This window comes from Bombus huntii, chromosome 7 (genome assembly GCF_024542735.1).
Source record: "Bombus huntii isolate Logan2020A chromosome 7, iyBomHunt1.1, whole genome shotgun sequence".
Classification (NCBI taxonomy): domain Eukaryota; kingdom Metazoa; phylum Arthropoda; class Insecta; order Hymenoptera; family Apidae; genus Bombus; species Bombus huntii.
The window spans coordinates 12,945,796-12,972,462 of NC_066244.1; the positions used below are offsets into that span (position 1 = coordinate 12,945,796).

The 26,667-nt window shown below is 37.3% G+C and overlaps 1 protein-coding gene across 1 annotated transcript in view; it reads left to right on the top strand.

Annotated features, from left to right (window-relative positions):
- Positions 1 to 26,642, top strand: part of LOC126867317 (proteoglycan Cow) — a 236,965-nt gene extending 210,323 nt beyond the window's left edge. Inside the window, exons 6-10 of the mRNA XM_050621709.1 lie at positions 347 to 504; positions 18,723 to 18,939; positions 22,219 to 22,378; positions 23,548 to 23,774; positions 23,852 to 26,642. Of these exons, the coding sequence (XP_050477666.1) occupies positions 347 to 504; positions 18,723 to 18,939; positions 22,219 to 22,378; positions 23,548 to 23,774; positions 23,852 to 23,982 (893 nt within the window). The 3' untranslated portion in view covers positions 23,983 to 26,642. The remainder of the gene's footprint in view (positions 1 to 346; positions 505 to 18,722; positions 18,940 to 22,218; positions 22,379 to 23,547; positions 23,775 to 23,851) is intronic.
- Positions 26,643 to 26,667: the final 25 nt, after the last annotated feature.

Below are 26,667 nucleotides of genomic sequence, written 5' to 3' on the forward strand. Positions count from 1 at the left end.
TTGTAGATACGAGCGGAAAACAGCATTGGCAGTTAAACGCGATGCGAACGAACACAGGTCGGCTAATAAAGCTACGGCGGACAAGGCATAAAATATTCGGAAACGGCCGTGTAAACGTCGACAACCGAGTTTTATCGCTTTGTGGCCGACAGTGTCGTCGCGTTTGTTTAAAAATCATGGGAAAGCTCGTCGCCGCGTGTGTCGAATGCAAATGCTCATTTATTTACACGCGTTTAATGAGTCTTCGTTTCGCCATTCCGAATTTTCAGCGGTGAACTTTCCCACGATTTTTGCTTCATCGAGCATTTGGTTTATGAAAATCTACGTTACGAATTGAATTTTCCAGCGGCCGACCTGCGTGCACACAACAAGAAGATGCAGCTGCAAAGACAGAAATCACTCTCTGGCAAGATGTCGCGGAACCGTGACATCACTTTGACTCCTCATGTCTTCAACTATGATAATCATCATTATCAATACCTGAAGTACACCAAACGTGCCAAGGTAAGTTCGATTTTATTCTAAGACCTGTTTCACGACTTGCATTTATTTCTAATATAAGATTTCCCACGTCTTCGTTAACTGTTGTCCTTTTAAAGAAGACTTTAGATCGATTGACTGTCTAGAGTCGTCATTGCAAATAGATTCTACTAAATTTACGATATTTATTGCAATTTGTATTGTTTCAATAATGATGATTCAAATTTATGATACATATGGTAATTGTTACAATCTAACATCAGCTAAAAGGATTAACTACTTCTGTGCAATTTCGTTTCTTTCGGAACGTACTAAATATAAATGTTACTAAACCAAATATGAAGTTATATCCTAATAGAACTTTCGTCAATTGGCTAAAACGATTCGAAATAAGTTAACTGCTCGAAAAACAGGTTACCAAAGTAGTTTAACTTCTAAACTTTCCTCAAGCTCCTATAACATCTAATACAATCTCCGCCAAAATGTATCCGTAGCAAGATCAAAAGTGGGGTTATCCGATGCCAGTAGCCGCTGAACTGATATCGTAATACCCGTAATAACCCCATGATGTAACGTGTACTATCCATTAAACAGATCAACCGAAACTTCCATCATAGTTTACAATAACCTAACGTAACATCTCTTACCACCTATGCAACCAGTAATCAACCTTTATAATCAAAGTTTCCGAACACGGTAGGAGCAACAAATTTTAATTACAACATTCGCGGTGTATACGTAGGAGATCAACTGGCGTTTTCACCCCGTTGTAATAACGCGATAATGCCTCGCGCTTATAACGTAACCTAATATACAGAGAACCGTGTTCCGACTATCGTTTTCGGCCGGTTGTTGGCCGCCGTGGCGAGGATATTAGTCAATTAAACGGAAATTATGACGTATAATCGTCTCTGGTAGGGATGAGAGAACCGGTCGAAAGGAGGATACGGCAAAACTGGTGGTTCGCGTGGCATAAACACGGAAGCCACCGGGGATAGCACCGGATAAAACCGCGAGAACGGGAAACAGAACCGCGTGGCAGTCAGCGATTTCGGATTCTGCTGAATCGCGTCGCATCCAACCCTGTGCTTCGCGCGAATCATCGCCACGATCGCGATTTTCAGAGCTAGTTCGCGAAACATCTTCCATTTCGAGACATCGCGTTTCTCCCTACTTCTGTTCCTTCCTTATACGATATTCGTGACGATATTCTTCCGGAGTTTCTCTTAGAAAAAAAAACACCAGCTCTTTAATGTTTGAAAAGTTAACAATTGATTCGAACAAAAGCTGAGAAATTGAATTGTCTAATCGTATTTCGACGTGTACCGGAAATTTTTATTCCCAAAATCTTACGATCTTGAGAGTAGCTTTGTTCAGTCGCAATTCGAGCAAGATTGTGTATATAGAAAAAAGCATTTTTAATCAAGTAAAAGCATATTGAAAATTGGTATTCCAGAACGCAATTCTTATTAAATATTTAGATAGGCACGAAAATATTTATACAGGTTGGGAATCCGGGTTTTAAAGGAACACACTGGAAATGGGAATTTTATTAGGGTGCGAGAAGAAACGGCAATCTTTTTTCTTCTTGCAAGGTGCTAAAAGGTGAAGGAAGTGTTAGTAGGTGAAGAAGGGAGAGCATTAAAAATAATATGCTTACTTTTTAATGTATTTGTTAACGAAGGAGATGAACGGAAATTTTCTTAATTTATGATTAAGAAACTAAGACTCAAAGGTGGAAAGTTTCTTATCTTTTGATTAAAAAATGAAATAGAGGGTAATTAAAATTCTCTTATCGTTTTTTTTTAAATATTTCAAAATTAATCTTGACTACACATGTCCAATTATTTTTACATCGTACGTATAATATATTGATACGTATTAAAGATCAACGGTTCTATCATTAAATTCTCAAATCTCAAATTAAAAGCGTAACTTTTGTCGCGTTACTAAACTAAATATCGAACGAAATGCCGAACGTACGGATTCCTTCAAATAAAAAAAGAAAGATAAAAAAGATGCAACAAAAATGACCAAATTCTTCTTTCGATTTCTCTGATTCCAACATCACCACTCGCTCTAACAATGATCGTCTGTTTCCACGCTTCCACCTATCCCCATTGGTCAGCAACGGGATTCAAATTAATGGTTCACCCTGTCCTTCTCTCGTTGAAATATTCCCGGCGTTGTTTTGATTTACAATCGTTAATTCAATCGTCACGTAAACAGTTATGGTTTCGTTTATTTCGTCGACGGAGGCGATGGAGGAAAATTCTCGCGACCTGAATATTTCAACGGGACAGGGATTTTAAACGGCCGTCATTACTATTCGTATTAGGGGCTATGAATTATTTAAGTTGGAAATCACAGATTCGCGAGATGAACAGCATACTGTCAGGCTAAATTGCAAAATAAATCTGGTCCGAGGGGTTTAAATCGCTTTCCATTTAACCATTCGCGAAACCACCCCTTTACTCCTCAACATTCTCCTCCGCTTTCCGTCTTCAATCATACTCGTTATCCTATTTCATCCGACGAAATGGTGAAACTATACGCGTCATAGAGTCTCACGACAATTTTCTATAGCTTATCAAGGTGGATGATCCGCTTTTAAACTGATGCGTGAGAAGTAGCTTACTTCCTATTTAGAAAGTTAAAAAGTACTGGAAATCTTCATAATTTGTTATATTAGTGGAGTTTATGCGAATTTATATTATTTTCATGAATACAACTATGCAAAGATCTATTTCACTGTTTTATATTTTCTTTTTTTGCATATTATGTGCGTTCTATGCATTTGTAAGATATTCGAAGGTGAAATTTCCCGCAGAAGTTGATTTATAAAGAGATTTATTACAATTTTTATTTGTAACTTTGCATTAGAATTTGTCAAAACTAATTTATGTAATTATAAAAATGTATAGACATATGTCTATAAATACATATATTCATATATTTATAAATATGTGATATAAACTTCTAATCAATGCAATAAATCAATTTCCGTAAATATTTCAGCAGATATGTCTGGAATAGGTAGCACATATTTTTACCTGACCTACTTGTCCAGGTTGTCTCTTATTTAGAAATTCTTTAAAGAAATATTGATAAAATACCTGACTAAGTCAACGACACAGACAAGTTAAAAGAATAGCTTGATTCGTCCTTTCAGACTGAGAAGTTAAAATTGAGAAAAATATTTGTTGACGAGAGGATGGACATGTTTTGACACACCTTGTTAGCTTCCAGTTGGATAACGATGATGAATCTAGGTTAAAATAATACCGAGCAGCTAAATTTCCTGTTATAGAGTCTTTAATCCTTTTAGATTCTAGTCTCGTAAATTCCATGGTGCTAATCCTTAGAACGCTAAATTTCAAGCTCCCAAGATATATAATCCTAAATCCCAGGAACCTAAATTCTAAGGATCTACATTTTAGAGATACGATTCTCTAGAGCCGAAAATCTACCAGTTTAAATTCCACAGTTTTTTCTTTTTTTATCTCACAATCAGAATAAAAATGTCAATATTCCAACCAATAAAATCTTACTATCCTTAGCCATAAAATTCTGAACTTGAAAATCCCACCATTTCGAGATCCCTAATTCCAAATCTCCAGTCGTTAAAAGCATCCACAACCCCTACACTTAAAAATCTGACAAATTGACAGTTAATTCGACAAAATTGCAGATTAAAGATTCCAACGATCGTATTCCAACATATTCCAATTTTTAACCCTCGATATCGTATAATCTAATCTTCCAGCTATGGATAACAAGCAGTACGTTTTTCGCCAAAACATTCTCGAATGAAAATTTACCAATTTTTTAAATTAGAATCATCGAATTCTTTCGATGAAAATATTCCTATCTATCGAATAAAAATTCATCGTCTACTCCGAAAAGTGCTCAACCTTGAAGCACTCTGTACAAACCACCCTGTGCGTCGTTCGAATCAAACACGATAGCGTTTCGTTAACAGCGTTCGAGTCTTCGTCCCTGACACGACGACTTACACGCTAGGGAATACCTGTGCTTTGCGGGCTTTCTATAGCGGCGACCTTGTAATTTAAGGTTGAAGGTAGGCTGTGGCACGGGAACCGCTCGATAAAACACCAGCAGTGATAGAAGTCTCACGAACGTAGGGGTTGCAGTGGAATCGACCTGGCCACCCCTTGATTTACGCGACCCAGTCGATTCTGCTTACTTCTTTTTCCCCCCTTTTTCTTCCCCTCTTGTGTCTTACGCGGGTCCTTTTCCTTTTTACGTCTCTCCACCCATTCTCTCGACTCGGGAAAATTTATGTATCGATTATCTTTACGATTTTCATTGTCACGCGGGTTCAATGGATGTCGCAAATCTAAATCAGACGGATCCATTTATCCCAAACTTCTTTTCTCGTCTCTCGTTCTTGTTCCCAATGTTTTCTATGATTTCAGCTACTGCTCAAGTTACCGTTGGATATTAATATCTCGTCCTGAGAGCAGGATACTTGCACTTTGGTTAGATTCGCTGTTCGTCGTTGGAGAATTTTGGTAAATCAGATGCGGATTAAATAAACATCGTAGTCGTTTCTTACTTTTTATTTAATATAGCTCGTGTCTGTTATTGTGCAATATGTTAATATATTGCAATTTGCCGTAATTCAATGTTTTAGTCCTTGGTATATCAGACTTGAACCATTTTCGAAGACCTTATTTCTAGTACACTCATATAGTAATTTTCCTCTTAATATTTGTATCATAAGAAGTTCAACTATAAAAGATGCATCCTTACACATTAAAATTCTTGAAACTGCAACATTTATTTCATACTAAAAAAAACTCTTGTAGGAAGACTATTATATATAAAGTTATAGTTTATAAAAACTGTAAATCTGTTACCCATAAATTAGTCTATAAAGACCATTTACCCATAAATTCAAAGATAATAAGTATATCTTCATGCACAGTAGAACTCCGTTTATATCAACCTGTCAGGGAACAAGTTTTTCTCCCCACCATCTATAACTTTTCGTTCAGTTAATAGGAGTTCGTTTTCGTATCAGAGAATTCCACGAGATATTTCCTGTTAAATATATGATAATGTTGCAAACTTCTATCGATTGCAAAGCATATGAACGTGTTACATAACTCGTGTTCTCACTCTTTATGTCTTGTTGTTACACGTTCATATAGGTGGATTGACACTCGATGGTAGTTCAAATAATAAGAGCTGAGCTAAAGTTCAGTTTATCAGACGCTACTAAAATTTTGTTCCTATAAGTGCGAATACGTACAAGCGGATTTACACTGTACGCTATTTTGTATCTTGCTTGTTCTATCATACTGTAATATAATTCCTTAAGCTTCTGCCGCAATCTTCATCAAACCCTAAGCCCTTAACAAATCAGAATACTCTAGTTGCTTGAAACTCGAAACTTCTTTCCGCAATTCCAACGATTCTCGTCCACGTCGTCGTGTCTGCTATTCTCTTTTTCAACCCTCCGTTCAAACGTTCGTCACGCTGTTCTGGAGAGAAGGCGATTTCGATCCAAGGGTAGCACAATAACTGCATTTCCCCTTTTCCCGTCCCGTCAACTTAATACGCGGAACCTTTGTTACCGGGGCAAAAACAAACTGAACGTATCCAACAGCCCTCCGTGATCCCGCCTCTCGTATTTACCCCATTTCCGCCCTTTCCGTCCGTATAAATAGACGGAGCTCGAGCTGCCAAGAGAAGAGGCAGCGGTATGGTGTCTTTCATCGTTGGATCGAGGATCTGCATGTCACGTGGAACGACTGGTAATTTCCTGAACACGTTATCGCTGCGTCAGAGATCGTTCTCCGTCGATATCCGTGGATTTATTTTAATTTCTTTCGAAGAAAGTGATTCGACGCTTCGTAAATTGGTAGATTTCGTTTCACTTTGTTTCGAAGTTGATGTAGCGTCGTGGGAAATCGAAAACCGAGAAGGCGGTAGTTTTGATAATATAATTCCATTCGACATCTTCGCTACTAATTAGATTAGATTTTTAACGACGACTGCCGACGAAACTGTTAGGTTTTTCCTTTGACGAAAAGAACATCGAAGAAAGATGTTAAAATGTTAATTGAAGAAATTTAAGGATTAGGAAACAGACTGCGTGGAAAGGTAAGAATATTAGAGAAACAATTTCCAATTAGCAATTGCAGAAAGAATATTATTGAGAGAATAGTTCGATATAAATTTAGAGTTTGTGATGATTTCATTGAAACGCTCTGAAGAAGGGAATATTACTAAAAACAATTTCAATTTGGTAATTGGAAAAAGAATGTTGTCGACAGAATGATTCAATAAGTTTGGAGATGAGTGTTGTCGATGGTTTCGTTGAAACATCACGTAGGAAAGAATGTTGATTTTATGCGTGATTATGAGTTTTGCACGAGCCTGTAGGATGGAGGTTCACCCTTCGAATCCCGTTAACAAGGAAACCACCCTCTATCGTCGTCGTTCGCAATTCAATGCAGGAATATCACCGATAAATCGCCGCCTTCTTCGGGTTGCGCGCGTGCTGTGCGACGAATAAAATCACTTACGAGGGACCGTGGGTTCAGTCACGGGCTAAGAGAGAAGTGTCGCCCTCGTTCGTGACATTTAACGAAGTTTTAACGATGCAACTTTAAAGTAAAAATAAAAAATCAACGGTTATGCTAACCCATCTTCGTTGCTAAACACACAATGCGTGTAATAAGCAAAGATATATAAAATATCCAAGATAGAATATTTATTATGATATTTGATAGATGAAACAAATTTTTATTCAAATTCCACTTCTAAAGTTATGTTAATGAAAATATGAAAAGTCACAGTCCAATCATTAGAAATTTACGACATAACGATGATCTTTTTAATGCAAAGGTAATTACAATTTTTGGATAAAGTATAGTGTATCGAGACTGAAAAATTTGTTATCCCAACGTATGTTTTCGACGATATTTTAAATCGCTATGGCGAAAATGAGGATCGTTTTTGACGGAAGTGAATGGTTTCGAAAATTCGACTTTATGAACATTTGACACCATAAAGGCGTTAACTGGAGAAATCCGCCTAAGACCGTGACGATACAGAGAAATTTTAAAAAAAAAGTGTATCTTCAAAATCCACGAGGATATTGTACATCGACTAGTCGACTAAGATGTCTTACGCTCTGTGTCCGCAAACAACGATCATCAGTTTCGGCTTCAGCGACCTCAAAATCCCCTAAAAAGCGTCAGTCTGGTGGAACATTTTTCAATCTGAATACTACAGCTATCAGAGCCCAATTTTTTAACGCGACAACTTACAACGCAAAGATCGATACGTCTATCTGCGCATCGTTCGATTTTTCCGCTCGTATGAGAATCCCTCTGAAGTCCCTTAACATATTCACTTTCAGTTGCTTCTTTCTCAAGACGTATATAATACCGGAAACAGAAAGAAAAGTGGAGTGTAGGCGGGCGTCGCGGAGCTGCTCGAAATAAATAACGTAGTGGAAAGAAGGGAAAGCAAAAAGGACGAGCAGGATATCAATAAATAAAAGTTAGGAACCGAGCGAGGAGCGTCTAAACCGGCGAGGGGGTTGTTTGCGTATGCGGCGACCCGTCTGAAATTCCCTAGCACGGAAACTACAGCCCCACGCCCGGAATCGGAAATTAGCGTGTTGTGCCGGTAAATCATAACTTTCTTTGGGAAATAGTTTACGCCTCACAGCCGGCCAACGACGTTTCCAATGCGAATACCGGAGTTCGATAAACGTCGAATTTATACGACGCGAGAGCACCGACTATTTTTCGTCGTCCTTTTTTTTTTTTTTTGTGAAGAGGCAGTAGTGTAGGAAATTGGATATTTCAAATTATTTCTTCTTTGTCGTTACAAGTGGAGCTCATAAATATTAGAACACCTTTTGGCTTCGTATGAGACGTCATAATTCGATCGTTAAATCAAGCAGATGATTAACTGATCGCAGATTTGTATTCGTGAAAGGAGAAAATTAATGAATAGATATGGTAAAATTTGTGGTTAAATTTATGGTTAAATTAATTATTTCTATGCGTTTCGAAACGAGAGATAAATTCTGTAATTAATGAAGGTATCGTAGCTAGTCAAGGTCAGATTTTCCATCGTGAATTATAACTTTTATCGCGATATTATTCCTGCCACCTGATTTTGAAACAATTTTTCTATTTCTATTGCGAAGACTAGATAAATATGTCTATTGCAATTATATTCCAATCTGAAAGATATTTTAGAAAATACGATTTCAATGGAAAATAAACGGTATTAAAAATATAATCTTCTTTGAAAGCTTGTTTTTGAACAAATTTCTCATCCCTTTAATATGGATCGTCGACAAACGCTGAAAAAATAGATTTATTTTACCAAGAGCTATCCTCTAGTGCAAATTTCATTAAAATCGACGTGCGCGGATTTAATATATTTCCCTGCAAATGTGTACAGCGAAATGGTGAAATGTGTACAGCGCTTTTTTTATATATTCATAAACTGAAATCTCCTGCTAGCGAAACATGTTATAAAGCATTTAACGGTGACTTAAAATTATTAAAACACGTCTGTGTATTTTTCAACCCAACATACATATATTATTTCTTTCATTAAATCATGTTAAAGTATTTAACTGTTAAATAATATAAAAATCCAAAAATCGTATGTACGTGTTTCACAATTCTTTTGATATTCTCTTCATTCGAATAAATGAAGAAAAAACAGAAACGAAAGATTGAAAGATAACGAATTAAAACAGAAGAACTTGTTATTCGCTCAATTTTCCATCTAGACCTTATATTATAGTCTTTTTCCACTTAGAGCAGAAGGAAATGAAGCGGTAAAAAGTAGCCAGAGGCAAAGTAAACCGCAAAGTGTTCGCGGGGCCAAGATGTTCCAAGCATCTCCACCTCGATAAATGTAACGTCCTGTAGTCGTAACGTCGACTTAATTAAATCAACGCTTTAACAGAGCCGACAAACATTCTCGTATTCTCCGCGACACTTTATTCCTATCTTCTCGAAGGTTATTTCCATTCGCCCTCTCTCTTTTCTTCCCCCTATTCTTTCTTTCGTTCTTTCTACCATTGTTTTCTTCTTCGTGGAACATTCTTGAAGAAACCTTAGGATAACGGAGCCCTTCGTCACTGGGGACACTTCACTTTTATGATTTTCATTCCAGACGCGGGCTTTCATGTGGAACATTTGTTCAAACGTCGCGCCGCGCTTCTACCTCGACAGAAAACGATAATCACGCAATCTGGATAACTCACTTCTTCGTACAAACTTCTAGATTATTCAGTTTCTTTCTTGTCACAGACTCAAAGATTCAAAGATTCGAAGATTAAAAAATTCAAGGATTCAAAAATTCGGGGGTTCGAAGATTCGAAGAGCCGGAGATTCGAAGATTCAAAGATTCAAAGATTCAAAGATTCAAAGATTCAAAGATTCAAAGATTCAAAGATTCAAAGATTCAAAGATTCAAAGATTCAAAGATTCAAAGATTCAAAGATTCAAAGATTCAAAGATTCAAAGATTCAAAGATTCAAAGATTCAAAGATTCAAAGATTCAAAGATTCAAAGATTCAAAGATTCAAAGATTCAAAGATTCAAAGATTCAAAGATTCAAAGATTCAAAGATTCAAAGATTCAAAGATTCAAAGATTCAAAGATTCAAAGATTCAAAGATTCAAAGATTCAAAGATTCAAAGATTCAAAGATTCAATGATTCAAAGACTCGAAGATTGAAGATGGAAAGATTCAAGGATTCAAAGATTCAAAGATTCAAAAATTCAAATATTCAAAGATTCAAAGATTCAAGGTTCAAAAGGGTCAAAACTTCACCGAATACTTCGAAAAGCATGTTTGCAAAACAAAATCTAAAATTCTGAGAAATTACTTCTTCTAATCTCTCGCGACGCGAAAATCATCGAGACGGCGATTAATATAATGAGCCTACGGAGAAGCAAGATGGTTGTTTGTGCAACGTCACCCAGGGCGCGCGATTGAAATTTGTTCGCCGTGTGTTCGGCAGAGGCAAGTGAAAAGTTTCGAGCCCTGTATTCCCCCGTCCGCTCGCCTCTTCCAACGGAGACAGGATCGATCGAGTAAAATTAAATTTCGAGGCGAAAGTATCTCGAGAACAGTGAAAAAAAAAGAGGAAGCGAGAAAAAATAGAAGAAAGTTTAACATCGGGGGAGGGGGGCGAGCGCACCCACGAAAATCCGGGCTTATTGTGAGGGCGAAACAGAACTTTTAACGAGACAAACCTTTTTACTCGCAGTCGACGTTTTACCAACGAGCGCGAAATGAAGTTCGGCCAGCGGTATTTTTAAAAAGACAATACAGCCACCGTGAAACGCCGGAGGTTTGGATAAAAGAACGGAGGAATCTGGTAACTAAGACAAAGGCGGGAATGCATTGAAAATCGAGAATGGAAGACACAGACCGGTTGGAGGCAACACGCGCGGTGAAATGTTCATTGAATCGACTAATCTATTCAAATGACAAGAGCCCGTGAAGCGGAGACTAGAATGGAAAAGGAAGACCGGTGGTATTATTGGACAAAAGCTTTCCGTCGCGTTGCTCGAAAAAAAAACCTTTTTAAATTGAAAATCTGTCGTATTGTCCCTTTCTAATATGGCCAGTTTTCATCTCCTTAGTAGTCGTTCCCGCTGTGTCTCTTTTTTCCTTTCTTCATTTCCTTTTCTTTGGATGATGACCTGTTCACTTTGTAACTTTCTTTCTCTATCAACGACGACAGCTACTTTGTCTAATTGAACGTGAATGTAATCGAACGGAGTGGCGATCACAGAGGTTTGCGTGACAAATTTTTCTAGGAAATTATTTTCTCAGATTTCGAACGAAGAATATTTGACGGTACTGTGACTTCCTTTGGTATCACATGAAACGTAACGATCGAATTACGAACGTTCGTGAACATTCACGAAGAGTTCTTCTCATATCGAAGAATTTAGACTTTATGGTGGAGTTTCCAATCTTTTGAGTAAATTACGCCATCCTATGATGTCAAGATTACGTGGAGATTCTTTATGTCAAGACTTTGAGATCTTCCAGATTCTTCCAATAAATCCGATAGATGGTTCTCCTTATTGCACAAGTCTCCTTTTTCTATTTTATCTTTGAATAGTATCCAATCCATTACAATGGTAGAAAATCTTAATCGTTTGTTAACTTTTCAAACGAGAACTTATCCTTAATGCACGTTTCTTTGTTACGAGTGTTTTTTAGTTTATTTTATCATTGAATAGCAAATTCGTTAAAATCGAAGGAAATTCTAGTCGGCCGCTAATTATTCGAACGAGAATTTATAGGATTTATAGATCCAAGTTCTGTGAAAGTCTGATGGAGAGAAAAAGGAGAAAGGATTAGGAACAGCAAGGCCTGGCTAAAAGCGATCGAAGTTCAGCCTGCGATTCGGTAATCAACGTTCGCCTGAAATCTGGAAATCCATCGTCCGCGGATTTCCTTTCGAGGATCTTAATTAATCTCCACCAGCTCTTGGGCCGGTAGTTTCGCATTTTCCTCGACAACGTGCTGATCTCGACACTTCGCAGCCTCGAAGATTCTATCACTGCGTAGTCAGTAAATATCATTTCGAGTTTAACCACTGTTTTCAGTTTCGATCGACGGTGAAATTGCCAGAAATTCAACGAGATCGATAAATTTCCATTTTAAAATAAAAATGCAATATCGGTTGGAAGATTTTTGCTCGCTTCTAATCGGATTTTAATTAAATTTTTACGAATTGATAATAATTATAGGGAAAAGGTATTCGATCATTCTGGATGAAATTTAGAAAATGGATCCTGCGATTGTTACTGTGGAATCGAAAGATGTTCGAGACGAATGAAGAAAAAGAAAGAAAACGAAAGAAAGAAATTTAACAAAGAGATTTAATCTTTGATCTTTCAATTATTTTCTTGTATTTTCAATCCTCCTTCAGCAAAAGACAATTTTTCTAATGCGATGCTGCGCTCTTTAATCCTTTTCGATCGCTTTTCCTTCTCTTCCTTTTCTAACAAAATATCCATGTTCTTCGAACTCAATGCCGTCTATTAATCCCATTCGACTATAACTCTGTTTTAAAATTCATTTCCTCGCATCGAATCAATATCTTTAATTTTCTGCGCCAGTAAGAAACGATTTCTCACATAAGGTGCCTATACTTTAATCCTCTCTGTGCTCTTCTTATTTTTCATCTCTCCGCGACCCAATACTTGGAGAGTGTACACGTATCTTGAAAAGTGACAGGCACATTTGGATGAAACCATTCAGACGTGTCTCTGGCCGAGTTCTCTGTGTATAAAAACACCTCTTGCCCGTTTTCTGTGCTGCAAAACAGAAACGATAAAAGATTCAAGCTCCATTCCGCCAGGATTCTCCTATTGGTCCGTGCTATTTCTTTCTTCTACAGGAGAAACAGCGGAGGAGAACGAAGAAAAACAATAAGTCGCGCGGCAAGATTGAAGATAAACAACTGAAGGAAAATGTATAGAGGGACGCTGGTGAATAAAAGGACCTTGAAATAGAGAAAGAAAGAAAATAAAAGAAAAGGAAACAGAGAGAGAGAGAGAGAGAGATAAGAAGAGTTTAATTCGGGAAGCTGTACGGGAGCAAAATTAATCCTGGAAGCCTTCTTAAATTATTCCTCACTACGCCGGTAATTAATACTTATCTCCGTTTCTTTATCACGTCGGACTGTCTCCCTTCCCTGTAGAAAAAAAAGGAGGGTGAAAGAAATGGGATAATTCAGACGCCGGTATTGACTTTCCCTTGAAATTAAACTAGTTTCTGATAAGTACGATTGGTTGAGTTACTTAGCATCCTTCCTTCGATCGTATCAAATCACTGTTATCATTCGATGAACTTTGGGACATTCTTTTTCGCACCTTCGACCGCACATGATCCTTGGAAAAAGAGATTTTTTACAACTATGAAATTTCCATCGAATTTAAATCTCTTCGCTTTAAGACTTCCTTGAACCGTACGAACTCCTTTTCGTTCGGATCCTTGCACGTGATCTCTACAACTTTACAACGCTGTATATTTACGATCCTTATCCATGCAAAATCCTGATCGATTAACGCGTCGTTGTTTCATATCTTGCTCGATTATTTTATGATAAAATCCATTCCATACGAGACGCGTATATCTTGATATATATTTTCTCGAATAATTAAATAAACCGACGAATAAATGATTATTTCCTCGAACAGTGAAATATTCATGTAACACTAATTACATGCATCAACGTTTCCACGAGAATTATTCTCGGGGAAAAAAAGGGAGGGCGGGGGAAATTACCTACCGCGTGACGCTAATGAACGCTCATCAACAACAAAACCGAACGATTAATTAATCGTTCGGCGGAGTGACATTGAATTTTCCCGAATCTGGAAGTACAGGGGAAAATTAGCCGGGGATTGTCGAATACGTAACGAAAAGGATCATACGACGCATCGATTATCTTTCATAAGCCGGATTCGTTGGACGTGTACGAGGAAGATCGAGGGAAATTATCGAACGATCACGGTCCATCGTCGAGGTTGTTACCAATTATCGAACTAATTTTACATAACGGACGATACCGGATTATTAAACGCGGATATCCCTGTATAATTTTGCTTAATCACGCGTGCCAACCTGACGAGATTGAAATATCGTTCGAAAGACGCGATTCTCTCGCGATAATTAAAACAACTTTTCGATGCAATAACTTTCCGATAATAGCTTGTTATGAAGAAAAATATGACATATAATTAGCTATCGTATTATAGAATTAATTTCACGAATAGCGAAGAACTGGTTCATTTTCATCCTGTCAACCATTTCGATATAAAATTCTAAACATGAAAGCATCGAAAATATTTGGCAGCTTGCGAGCAAAATTTTCAATACAGAAGTAAAGTTAAATAAACTACGTGTTTGCTTTATAAAATCATTTTACCTCTTTTTTATATCACCTCTTGCACACATGGATGAGGATTCGTGAATATTTACGTTTCTCGCTGTTCATGTCGGGCACGTTTTATTAAATCAACGTATTCGATAAAAACTCCACGTATGACTCGAGAAATGAGAATGTATTTTTATATAACGTCGAACATGTACGTGCGACTTCGATTAATGTGTAAAATAATTCTCATCATTTACTAAAGGATTGACGATTTTCAGTCGTAAAATACGACAGACATTTAGAAAATTTTACGTTAAACGTCTCGTGATTGCTACCTGCCGTTCTTAAATATCAAATTTGGGAACACTTGGAAAATGTCTAAATTCGTAAACTCGTGTTTTCCGCGAGATTACAGAGCTACCTACTCTGATTAAAGCTTCGGTCTATTAAGGGGATCCGTTAGATCTGTTATTTTAGCCTTCAGCGTGTTAATAAACTAGTCCCGCTATTGATTCAGTGTTTCCACGGTAACGTAGGGTTATCATCCCTCGAAAGGAAATTCTAGATTCTGCCCCCTCCGCCGTCTCGAGGTTTAGACCATCCGTAATACACCATCAGCGAGATAAATATGAGTTTTCCTCAGCTAATTAAAGGATCAACGAAACGCCGTTGTGTTTCTTCAAATTGAAACGTCGCTCGTCTTTAATCCACCCAAGAATCCTCCCTCTTGATTACTTTTCTTTTATCATTCGCCCAGTTTTCTTCGCCGACCAGGTCCCCGCTCCCTCTAATTCAGAAATTAAAATCGATTTCCTCAATTTCTTGCCTGTTCGCCAACGGAAAATCGGTCATTTCGCGTTTAAGAAACATTGAAATTTGTATTTCTTCGTGTCTCTTAAAACATTTTCTACATTCAAGAAACATTAGTTATAAATAGTAAAATTAAATGTTATATATCTAAATGAAAATATGAATAAATAGCAGTCGTAATAAATCGTCGATTTAAAAAAAGAAGGGGAAAGAAGAAGAAGGAAATACGCGAGCTTCGATTTCCTATATCTCGCTCACGTTCTGATAGGAAATAGTTAAGGCAAATGTCGAGGATGGTCAAGATAGTGAAAATAAGGATACGATTCCAAAGACGTCTAGCGAAAATCGAGCCTCGATCCTTTATTTTACGAGAAGGTTGAGCATCCTTCAATGGCGGTGAAGCTGCCATTGGTCGACCGTAAGCCGCCACGAGTCGATGGCTCGTATTTTCGAGCAGCCTAGACGAGGCGTCTTTCCCATCGATCCGACGGAAAGCGTCGCCAGACGACGAGGAGCCGTAATATCGTTACGGACGGTTGCAACCCCGTAAGACTCGACGACGTGCATGCCACGAATAAAGCAGATCCGTCCAACGATTTTAATCCTCGGTGATTCTCATCGTTTTAGGTTCGTTTCATAGAAATTATCGTTTATATAGATCTTACGAGATACTTCGACACGGCGTTACTCGCCTTTACAGACGTTTCCATTGAGATTTGGGAGAAAATTGCGACGTGTATACAAGTAGGATCTTTTGATTCTCGATAAATATTATTAGCCAGCAGTGCAATACACTATATTGTGTTGTACATTAGAGTACCGATGACTCAGAATAATTATTTCTTCCACTATGATAGTAACGCATTCGTGGAAAAATTGCGTGGAGAATTGCAACGATCCGCAACAGTGTTCAACGTAAATACAGAGCGTAGAATATAAGATACAACATTGATTTGCTGAAGATTAGAAGGTGCAATAAGCAAACAGGCAGCGGTGAAACAATATTAGGTCGTCCGAGAAGTTTCTTTCGTTTTGTAAGGAAATGATAGATGCACAACATTTTCCATTTTATATTATTTTATCGAATCACGTATGATCCATTTTGTTCTATTAAAATAAAGATCATAACGTTCGACAGATCAGGTTTCATGTTTGTATAAAGATGCATCGTTGTAAAAGACGGGTCTGTAAAAGAAAGACACCTTTCGGGCAACCTAATAATTTTAGAACAGGAAGAACTTCAAACGTAAACTGTTGATGTGTAATCGCTAGGTGAGGAATAACGTAAGAATAAAGTATGAAAGGATGAGTGAGAAGATCAGACGAGGAATTTGGAAGCACATTGACTATAATATGATTTATATGAATTACGATACGATTTGATCTTCGTGTACCAAGAATCATAAAAATCCAAAATAGCCAGTAGGCTCTTTCGAACACCACAAATCAACTAGAGACGTAATTTTCGGAGAAGAAAATTGAATGAGAAGAATGGAAAACCATAAACGCATGTTGGAAGCATCGAAAGCATGCCCTCGAGGGTTGAACGAAGGGATGGCGAGCGATGGTAAAAGAAAAGAGGAGGAAGAGAATGAAAATGAAGACGAAGCTCGATTGTTTTTACGAGGGGAGGGCAGCGTGTCTAAAGTGGCGAGGTCGGCAAGATTTGTGAGATAGGAATTTAGAATGGGCCGGAGGCGAGATACGTCGTTTCTACTTATTGTTAGCAACTCTCCGAGGGGAGAAAATTAACGCGGTACAAGCTCGACGTTCATGACGCAAAGAGCTGAGAAGAGAAGTGAAAAACGAGAGACTCCTCGTGCACGAAAGCCTCGATGCTTCAGGACCTTTTATCCTGGTCCTGTGCATCAGACGCGTAGTTACATTTACATTACACCGAAATTACATGTATAGTTAATGATCACCCTTGTCAACCTTTATATCTTTCTCCCTCGCCGTGATACAAATCACAAATTACTTTATAGGAAACAATAAAAATTGAAACGTTTCTTGGTAATAGTTTATCGATTGCTAGCTTTTCTTACATCAAATCTTACGTTGCAATCGTTGATTTAATATTCCATCAGCCTAGTACATGTATATGATAAATTTGTAAATTTTTGTTCTCGGAGACAAAGCGTCTTGCGTAAAAATTGTATTCTACATTTTCGACTTATTCTCGCACGTAGAATGATCTCCCGTCGATTATTTAGTCCGGTCCAAGTATACTTGATAAATTTTCAAACTCGATTTTCTTCAAAAACCAAGCCGGGAATGAAAAAATTTGATTCTATATTTTTTTTCTTGTTTTCACGGCAAAGAATCACATCGTTCCCGCTTTTACATATCATCTTTTACGTGTTACTCGGCCGGACTCTGCACGTACACGTTTACTTTATTTATGAATTGTCATAAAAGAGCTTGCGAATAGCACCTCGTAACTTTTAATTCACAACGTGTGCGCAATAAACGTCTGAAAACACAGCGTTATTAATGCATAATGTAAACCATTTTTCAATAAATGCTACGTCTCGTATTACTAATTGACCATTGCTAGTCCTATTAATCTCGACGAGCTGCTTCAAACGTACATAATCAGGCTCGAATTTACAATCAAAGGATCATTGAACAACGTATTAAAAGCGTGTATGTAAATTCGTATGAAAAGATTGTTGATTAACGGACAACGATTGTATTAGGGTAGAAAGTTATTACTGGTTCCTATGAATTCCAGCCCGTTGATGATTAATCGCAAACGAAACACGGGTGCAGCTTTATTTCTCCGTGGAATCAGCGATGCTTCCTTTGTTTCTCGATGGTTGCAACAAATTTGCAACTTTTTCTGAAAAAAGTGCACCGCTCAGAGGTGGAAATTTTCACTAGGACGATAGTAACGAGACGTTTAATTATTCAAAACGATACAACTCGTGACGTAACGCAGATGTTCAAACGATATTTTAAAAAATGCAACAGTGAGAAGATTATATCTACTAATATAGTGTAAATAATAAATAAGCCTTATATGTAGCAGAAAAGAAACCCAAAAACGTTACTTTCTGTTCCTTGCATATTCATATTTTCATTTCATTTTTCATTTCTATTCGGTGAACAGTAAAATCGTTAAAATCGTTCAAAACGTTATAAATCGTTAAAATTATTTCGTATCTCTTTTACAGTACAAAAATAATCTTATCTTATGAATTATTTAAATTTTTCTTCGTCGTGTTTGCCTATCGTTAAAAAATTTCTCAAACCTGAGAAAAACATTAAAAAATCATTAATGCACTTAAACTTGTTTAGTATCTATCTGAAAAAAACGGAATTAGAATTATCATTTTTCCTAGCGTTCACCTTTCACAATTGAGGCAATTGATTTGCAAATTTACAACATCTTTTCCTCTGGTTATCATTTCAAGAAGAATTTTAATCAGTTACTGTAATGAATTATAATTAAGAAGAATATAATTAATACAAATTCAACGCGATTGTTTACTTACATTTTCATGTTTCAGGCACTGGCTGGAAGTAAATATGACGACAAGCATCTGATGAGCAACGAAGTGATGGAGAAGACACCATCTCCTTTGAAATCAACGTACAACTCCCAATCATCGCGTAACTCTGATTGCCCGCCGTCATCCAAACCCGCAATGGCGAATCGTTTGTTGGATTGGTTCTCCGTCGTGATGGCTGACTCTAAGCACCGTCGACCGCATCCTAAACCAAAAGGTACGAATATACAGACGGTAGAACTAGGTCAATCTTGAGTTTATACTTCGCAATATGACGTTTCAATTGAATTTCGATAATTACTACGGTGAGTGGTAAGACCCGTGGATTCTCTACGTCATTCTGTTTCGTTGATTGGTTATCTTATTTAAATAACGTCGTATAACACGTATGATAAATAATTAGAAAGGTAATAGAAAGATGAACTATATATTAGAAGACGCAATAATTTTATACCAATGTCCAATATTATATATTGAACGAATTTTGAAATCTTTCTTAACATTTTTCGATTTTCGTGCGTAATTCAAGAAGAACTTACGATTTCCTTCCATTTGGCTATCCTAATTAATTTTTTTAATAATATTTTTCATTAACTACGAAAAATATATTCATCGGATTACGAGGAATGTTAATTAACATTAACCTTCGATGTTGCGCACAAACGATATGCAACGGCCTGCAACTTTCGTCACTTTATTTTCGTTATTCTAAATTTCATCTTATTCTAGAGAAATTTAATCATCTACTGTTAGCAATAGATTAAAAATATGTATACGTAAGTTGAGTGGTCTATATATCGTAATAACGTGAGAAACATTAAATAGAAAGAGAGGGAGAATTAAAAAGGATTAAAAAGACTCCAGTGGCCGTTAATTACACTTTGGAAGTAGATAGCCGATCTGTTTCTCGAGTAATGAGTAAAATATTCCTGCCGAGCGATAATTTCAGTTAATTTCAGTCGCGTAAACAATAGACGGGCTTAAAAATCGCGTGACCACTGTAACGATAATTGCTCCGCGTGTTCTGCTTAACAGCTGGTAGAAACGGAAACGGTGGTGACGTGCTAAAAGTTGCTCTAATTATCAGTGAACTGCACATGCGATGACGTGGCGCAGCAAATTAGTAACAGGGGTAACGGCCATCGAAATTCTTGTAGTCATTCGTGTTATCGTGAACGATGTGCAACAATGGCAAACTAGTTTGCTTCTAAATAAATCCTGATCGACAATAATCGAATGAAAAGCTTCCTTAGTGTGTCCGGCGTTTGTCTTCGCAAATTTGTGAGAGATATAGAAACGAAGAAAGATATTTTTTAAAGAAGTAAAATTCTGCTATTTCAAGAAACAGAGAGAAGAACAAAATTTTACTACGAATAGATTCTTGAAATGTGCTATGGTTTTCATTAATAAGGAGAATAATCTTATCGTTAATTTCCACGTGATAGCAATTTTTTGATACATTTTACAGAAACAGCAGAAGGAAAGATAATGTGAATTATTTAAATTTCATATTTTCTGAAACCCTATACTTTTATATTCCATTGTTATGTAATTTAAGTTATTTGAACAATTGTCAAGTGAATAAAACTTTCCTTTTGAAAGAATTACGGTGATATAATAGGGGACTTATAGAGTTAAGATAGTCTCTAGACCATTAAATCCTATGGAGATGATTCCCAAGTTGTCAAGCCCGAATCGGATAGCTGGTGATTCGTGAAAGCTCGTTAAAACAGTTCCTAAATCACTGATCCCGATTAGAACGATCATCAAACAGAGTAATCCAGTCGCGATGACCCTAGAACCGATAGCGAGACTCTTGTAACAAGCCAAAGTCATCAATGTAACTAGAACAGGCACTACGATAATTTCGCTATTCTGTAAAATTAATAAAATTGATGAAATTTATAAAAAATAATTCATCATGCAATTACCATCTGTCTCGATATTATAGATATAGTGTCATGGTTTATTACTGTTGATTTTTCTGTCAGTAAACGCTAACTGTGTCCGTGTTATGGAACAAAGTCTTTTTTTATTCAAAATATATATATAATTCGTCAACGAGTAGAACGTTTTCATTTAATAATAATTGCAGTCGCGAGTATGGACATGACATGCGTGTCCCAACTTCTGAACCCATACTACAGTTTTCGCGATCAAAAAGAACTTGACATATTTGAAAAACGTAATGAAAATAAAAATTGATTCAAATTTTGTTGTAATATCTGTAACAATGTGCTTTGATATTTATGGGCAAATGTCCGAAAAATGAAATTTTCTAGAATTAAAATTTCGAAGATTCAAAAAGTGCTTAATAATTAATTTTAGATTTTATCACTGTACACCACCCTTCCTTTAAATTCCTCGTTTCACATTTTTATCGCTAAAAGTGCTCTAATTACGAATATAAGCTACTTAAATACCACAATACAGAAAATTGATGAACGATCCTAAGAAGACAGGAAATTTTTACAAAATCTCTCCGCTGTTCGAGAAACTGACAAGATTGTCTTATCTTGTTGACTGACGATACGTTTAACATTATTTGGAGAAACATAGTTGTCAATAGACCCGTCGAGAATGACCAAGTCTCTCGTTATAGAAACTCGACGATCGAGTTGAATATACAAGAGACTAATTGCTCCGCACGAAAAGGGTGGCCTCTGGACATTACAACGCTCACGATCCGGCGTAGTTTGGAACTGCGGGAACTGCCTCACATCACTGCACGCTATTCGACTTCGGTACAATCGCTTTCGTACCAGCACGGAATTGTCCCGTTCAAAGGAATCGCTTCCACTTCAGATCTACCGATTACTCGGCTCTATCTCCGTCGATACTGTTTCCAGTTTGTAACATCTCCATTTAATCTTATCACTGAAATCAAAGACCATTTATTTATTAGGATCTTCCATCAACTTCGTGTATCGTAGAGTTTTACTCGCTTTCGTTTCCAACTAAACACTCTTGAATGGTATTTAAATATGAAAATAGCAATCTTTAACCAATTCCTTTAAAAACTTCGAAAAATTGATAAAAGTATTCGTTATAGTAATAAATATCGTTATTCAGTAGGTTCATATTTGACATTTATTATTATGACATGGTTATTCATATTGTATGCTAATCTTTTACTGAACACACGTTTGCGATAAATAACTCGTAACTTCCGTATACATTTTCAAATTGCTTTCAAATTTGACCAACGTGATCGTGCTACACCAGTCACGGCTCGCTATAGCTCTAATGAAATTTCAATATAATCCATACGACACATATATAGAATACGTCCTCTTAAGAATTCTCCATGATAAACGTTCAAACACTTGCGTGAGATAGCGTAACTGTATTCGATCGAGTTACTTTCATTTACTATAAAATACAAGTGACCAAGGTGTACCTGTAGATGCATCGATATTTATATTTCATTGGTGGCGTCTGTCTGCAGAGGCGCGCGGCCATCAGAATTCATATTTCATTCCCGTACCATTTCCAGGTCACTTCCCCATCGGTTGCCAGAGCGAGGTCAGGTGGATGTTCGGACACTTGGACAGTGACAACGACGGCAGGCTCTCTCTTTCCGAGTTGTACGGCCTGGAACACGATCAGAACGAGCCATGTCTGAAACCGTTCCTCGACGGCTGCGACACCGACGGGTAAGAAGATGACTTCCGCCCGTGCGATTATTCCATCCACGTACCTCTCCGCCACGTTGTAATCCGTTTGTCACATCGCGGTGAATTTTTCTTCTTTCTTTGTTATTTTTTTTTTTTTTCCTTTTTACGTAATCCCGTCGTCCGTTGCTTGTAAATCATTAAACTCCGCGGATACGTGACCTGAAAAGGGAACGAAGAGAAACAGGGCGAGTTGGAGGAAAGGGAAGAAGATAGAGAAACCCTTTCAGTTTTTAATACCTTCGAGGGGCTTGACGCTCGAGCGTAATAGGTCTCGAGCGTACGTGCCTACGGAGCGGAGTGGCTGGTCGTTAAGAGGCAGACACATGGACCGTGTGTGAAACTTTCATTCCGAGTCGATTGCTTTTTACTCGCATGCAAACCGGGAAATAAGAAACGATGCCACGTTGCGTTTGTTACTCTCAAGAAGCGGAATTTCCGTTCTCTGTTGCAGAGTATGTATAGAGATTAAGTTGAGATGTTAGGGGGTTGTTATGTAGTCTCCATGAAAGGTTTCCCTCGTCATTCTGGCACGGTGAACTCTGTTACCCAGTCTGTGGATCGTCTTAAATAATTAATTCATAGTAGCTTCTTGGTGTAAGATTATTAATGAGATATATAATACATATACGGCATACATGTAACTTTCATATCTATGACGAGGACTAAATGTAATAGATCAAAGGCATTGGAGATCCAACTACCGGATGAAGAATATTAGTTGAAATGAAGATTAAATTCGGTGGCTCGATTAGTTGACTAACTAAGTGGCTATGATTAGGTGATTTAAAATCCGGATAAGATGACAGAATATCTACATAAGAAAGTAATATACTTTGATACTCTAATAGAAATTTGCATAGTTTCTTAACTTCCATAAATTTGCAATAAACATTTATCTTGTTTTCCTGTTCCCATTTAACGCGACGAAATTCTTTATTTAATTAAATTAAAAAATCAAGATTATGTGATATGTGACTCGTTATATTTGAGCTATTGTACGGTCCAAATGTAATATGTAAATTTTAAATGATTTAGCCATCGCAATCTGAGAATTAAAGTTAACAAGAATCCCTTTCTGAGAAACCAATACATCACTGTACAATAATAAAGTAAAGCACCAAATATCTATCACGTTCGACAATTTCCAGAGACATCTTCGTGAATGGTCCCGAATGGTGCGGATGTTTCTCGAAGGCTGAACGTCCCTGCGCCGCTGTACGCAAGCGATCATCCCCCGACGTTGCACCTGCTTGCGATTCCCGAGGGTATTACCGAAGCACCCAGTGTCACCGTGGTCTAGGACTCTGCTGGTGCGTGGATCCTCACGGCGTGGAATTCGCTGGAACTAGAACACGTGGCAGCAAGCCAGATTGCGGTGAGTGTTCCTCGATTGCCAAGAAAAATACTTTTTCCAACGATTATTCGATTATACTTAACCTGCCGATATTTTAGACACGATCGTGAACAAGATCAGCAACGGAGGATTAAAGACAAACAGCGTGGACCTGGATGACGACGAGGATGGTGGTACAGATTCTGCTCAGGATCTTGAGGGCTCCGCCGATCAGCCATTGGACTTCTAGACTCCTTAGAATCAACCAGTAACAACAGCAACGGGAGCAGCACCTTAACGTGATGTCGAACAGCCGGACGACATTGTTTCCCCTTGTAAAGGGGAACGGGGAACGCTCGTCCTGGTCGTCCGCTGGTTTCGAGTATCGCCGTTGTGATTGGAGGTGTCTTCAAGTGAAACAGGTCGGCGAAGGCTGCGACCCACGCGTGAGCCTAAAAAAAAAGAAAACGTCAGAAAAGCAACGAACAAATACGAGGATTAACGAGATGTGACACGAGCAGCGGATACACCCTCTGGCATCGTGATTGCACTAATTCAATTGCGTCCTCTTTAGCGATTGATCATGATCCTTAACCCGGGAATGATCATTCTTCAACAATTAATTTCCCGTAGCGATTTGTTGATTGATTATTTATAGATTGAATTGAAATAAGAATACTGTGTATAAAGATCTTATTTTTCTGATATTTTTCTCGTCATTTTACGTTTACGGTTAATACAAATTAATCTGTTCGAAAACACAAGTGCCAAACGGGTTAAGAAGCTGCTGAATCAGAGAATCGTAGGAAGTTTGTACAGTGCAATAACCAAGGGGCTACATCGTGCAATGGCAATCTTGTGTGATGTTCTATTTTGATCAAAGACCACGGTAAGAGATGTCGATGTTCGACGCGATGAAAGAATCGTATCGATGATCCTTGATGAGATACGTTGTACCCTGTGTGCCCGTCGAGGTACCTCCATGCACAACTCGTCTATAAATAATATAATTATATACTATTTATGCATATACAAACTAGAGGTTTCACGAGAAAGGGAAGAAAGAGAAAGGACAGATGAAGAAGTAAGAGGAAAAGAAGGAAAAGAAGCTCATTCTCCATCGGATAAAATTCACATGTCCACTCCACGACGTATAGAGATTATAATACCTTTAACAAGAAGAGATACAAAAAAAGAAAAAGAAAAGAAAAAGAATGCTCTATGTAATTATGATTTCTAACCGCGCTAGATTAACGATATCTCGAATTATAATGTCTAAGCATAATATATATATATAAATATACATATAAATATATATATATAATACTGTCTATGACTTACGATAATACAGCGGACGAAGACAAGCTGGCTGAGAGAGAAAACCTGGCTGATCGTCAGCGAACGCGAAGGACTCGTCTAACACACCCTTAGAGAGATGCACAAGCTTGAAGATGTAGAATATTAAACGGAAAAAGTAATTGCATAGTCCGAATCACGAGTTTATAGGTTTAATTGAGCTCTCTCGTAATAAAGCACCTTCGCTGGTTCTTAACACAGGAAAAAACGTATGCCGACAACTAATATAGATTTCCGTCGCTACGCTTATTTATTTTCTTCACGCTAAACGATTAATCTTTCTTCACCAATTCTGTCCTTTCCTTTTTTAATTGTCTTTTCTCTCGTAGCCATCTTGCGTTGCGAGGTTTAGTGTAAGATATATTGCATAAAAAAGGATGACCTATTTCATACTCGCTAACTACTAAACCGTAGTTCAATCACGACGAGCAAATCATTTTTTAAGCACTATTTTCATGGATATAATTAATGTCTGACTTTTTCTAGGATCGATAAAGACTTGGTTTCTACTGCTGAAAAAATATTTCTTTTTTATTGCAATAATTTTACATAATTTATATTGTAACAATTGAGAATACCTAAAGAACAAACTTTCTTATAATGTTTAACAAACACGTCGTGATTTAGCTGCGTTTACTGTAATTATAAGCATTTTTACTTAACAACTTTTACTTAACGAGTGTGTGGTACACCGTAGGTACTAGAGTATAACATGTAACCCGTAGAAAACTGATCGGTGTGACTATGTGAATATGCCCTAGTATTAGATGGCAATTTACGTAGGAATAGCCAGTGCAAATTATACGTATCTCTCATCTAGAACAAACATGGAGATTGAGTTTTCAAGTTTAGGGTACACATTGTTTCGTTGTATTCGATCAAATTCGAGCCATTTAGCGCTCTGATGTATTATTGATTAGAGATACATCTACTCTGAATTTCAGTACTTATATTTTAATCAAATCTCTATTCTTTTTCCAAACATTTGATCGATGGTATATGAAATAGACAACATCATTATGAAGTATTCACACCGAAACTAAATTGTACGTTTTATTATTCTGCGTAAACTGTGAGAGTAAAGTTTTTGCATTTTAACGAATAACATAATAGGTACCGCATCACTTTGAAACATTTAAAGTAACATAAAATAAGAATTCGTAGAAACTCTCCGTGCCATTTAAACATTTGGTGTACGGGAACCTCGTCCGCGATGAATTAATTAATTAACGTGTATACTCTTTGCTATGTTGAGCGCAATTTATATTCTGCCTGAATTATTATTATACCGTCGACCTAGATTAACAAGCATATTAACTTCAAGCAAACATACATAGTTTTACCGAAAGTCTTGCATATTGTATATACATAATTATATACAATGGAAAATCATCGTCTATGATCTTCGTACCGTGATGATTTTGTAAGGTATGCACCTGATCAAAGCGTAAAGAATTTTTACTTCATTCCGGAGCTACTATTAATATTTCACCAAATTGGTATTGTACATGTGGCTGTAAGAATTCTTTATGAATAAAGATTGTTGTAGAAATCCGGAGGTTTCGATTACTTTCAACCT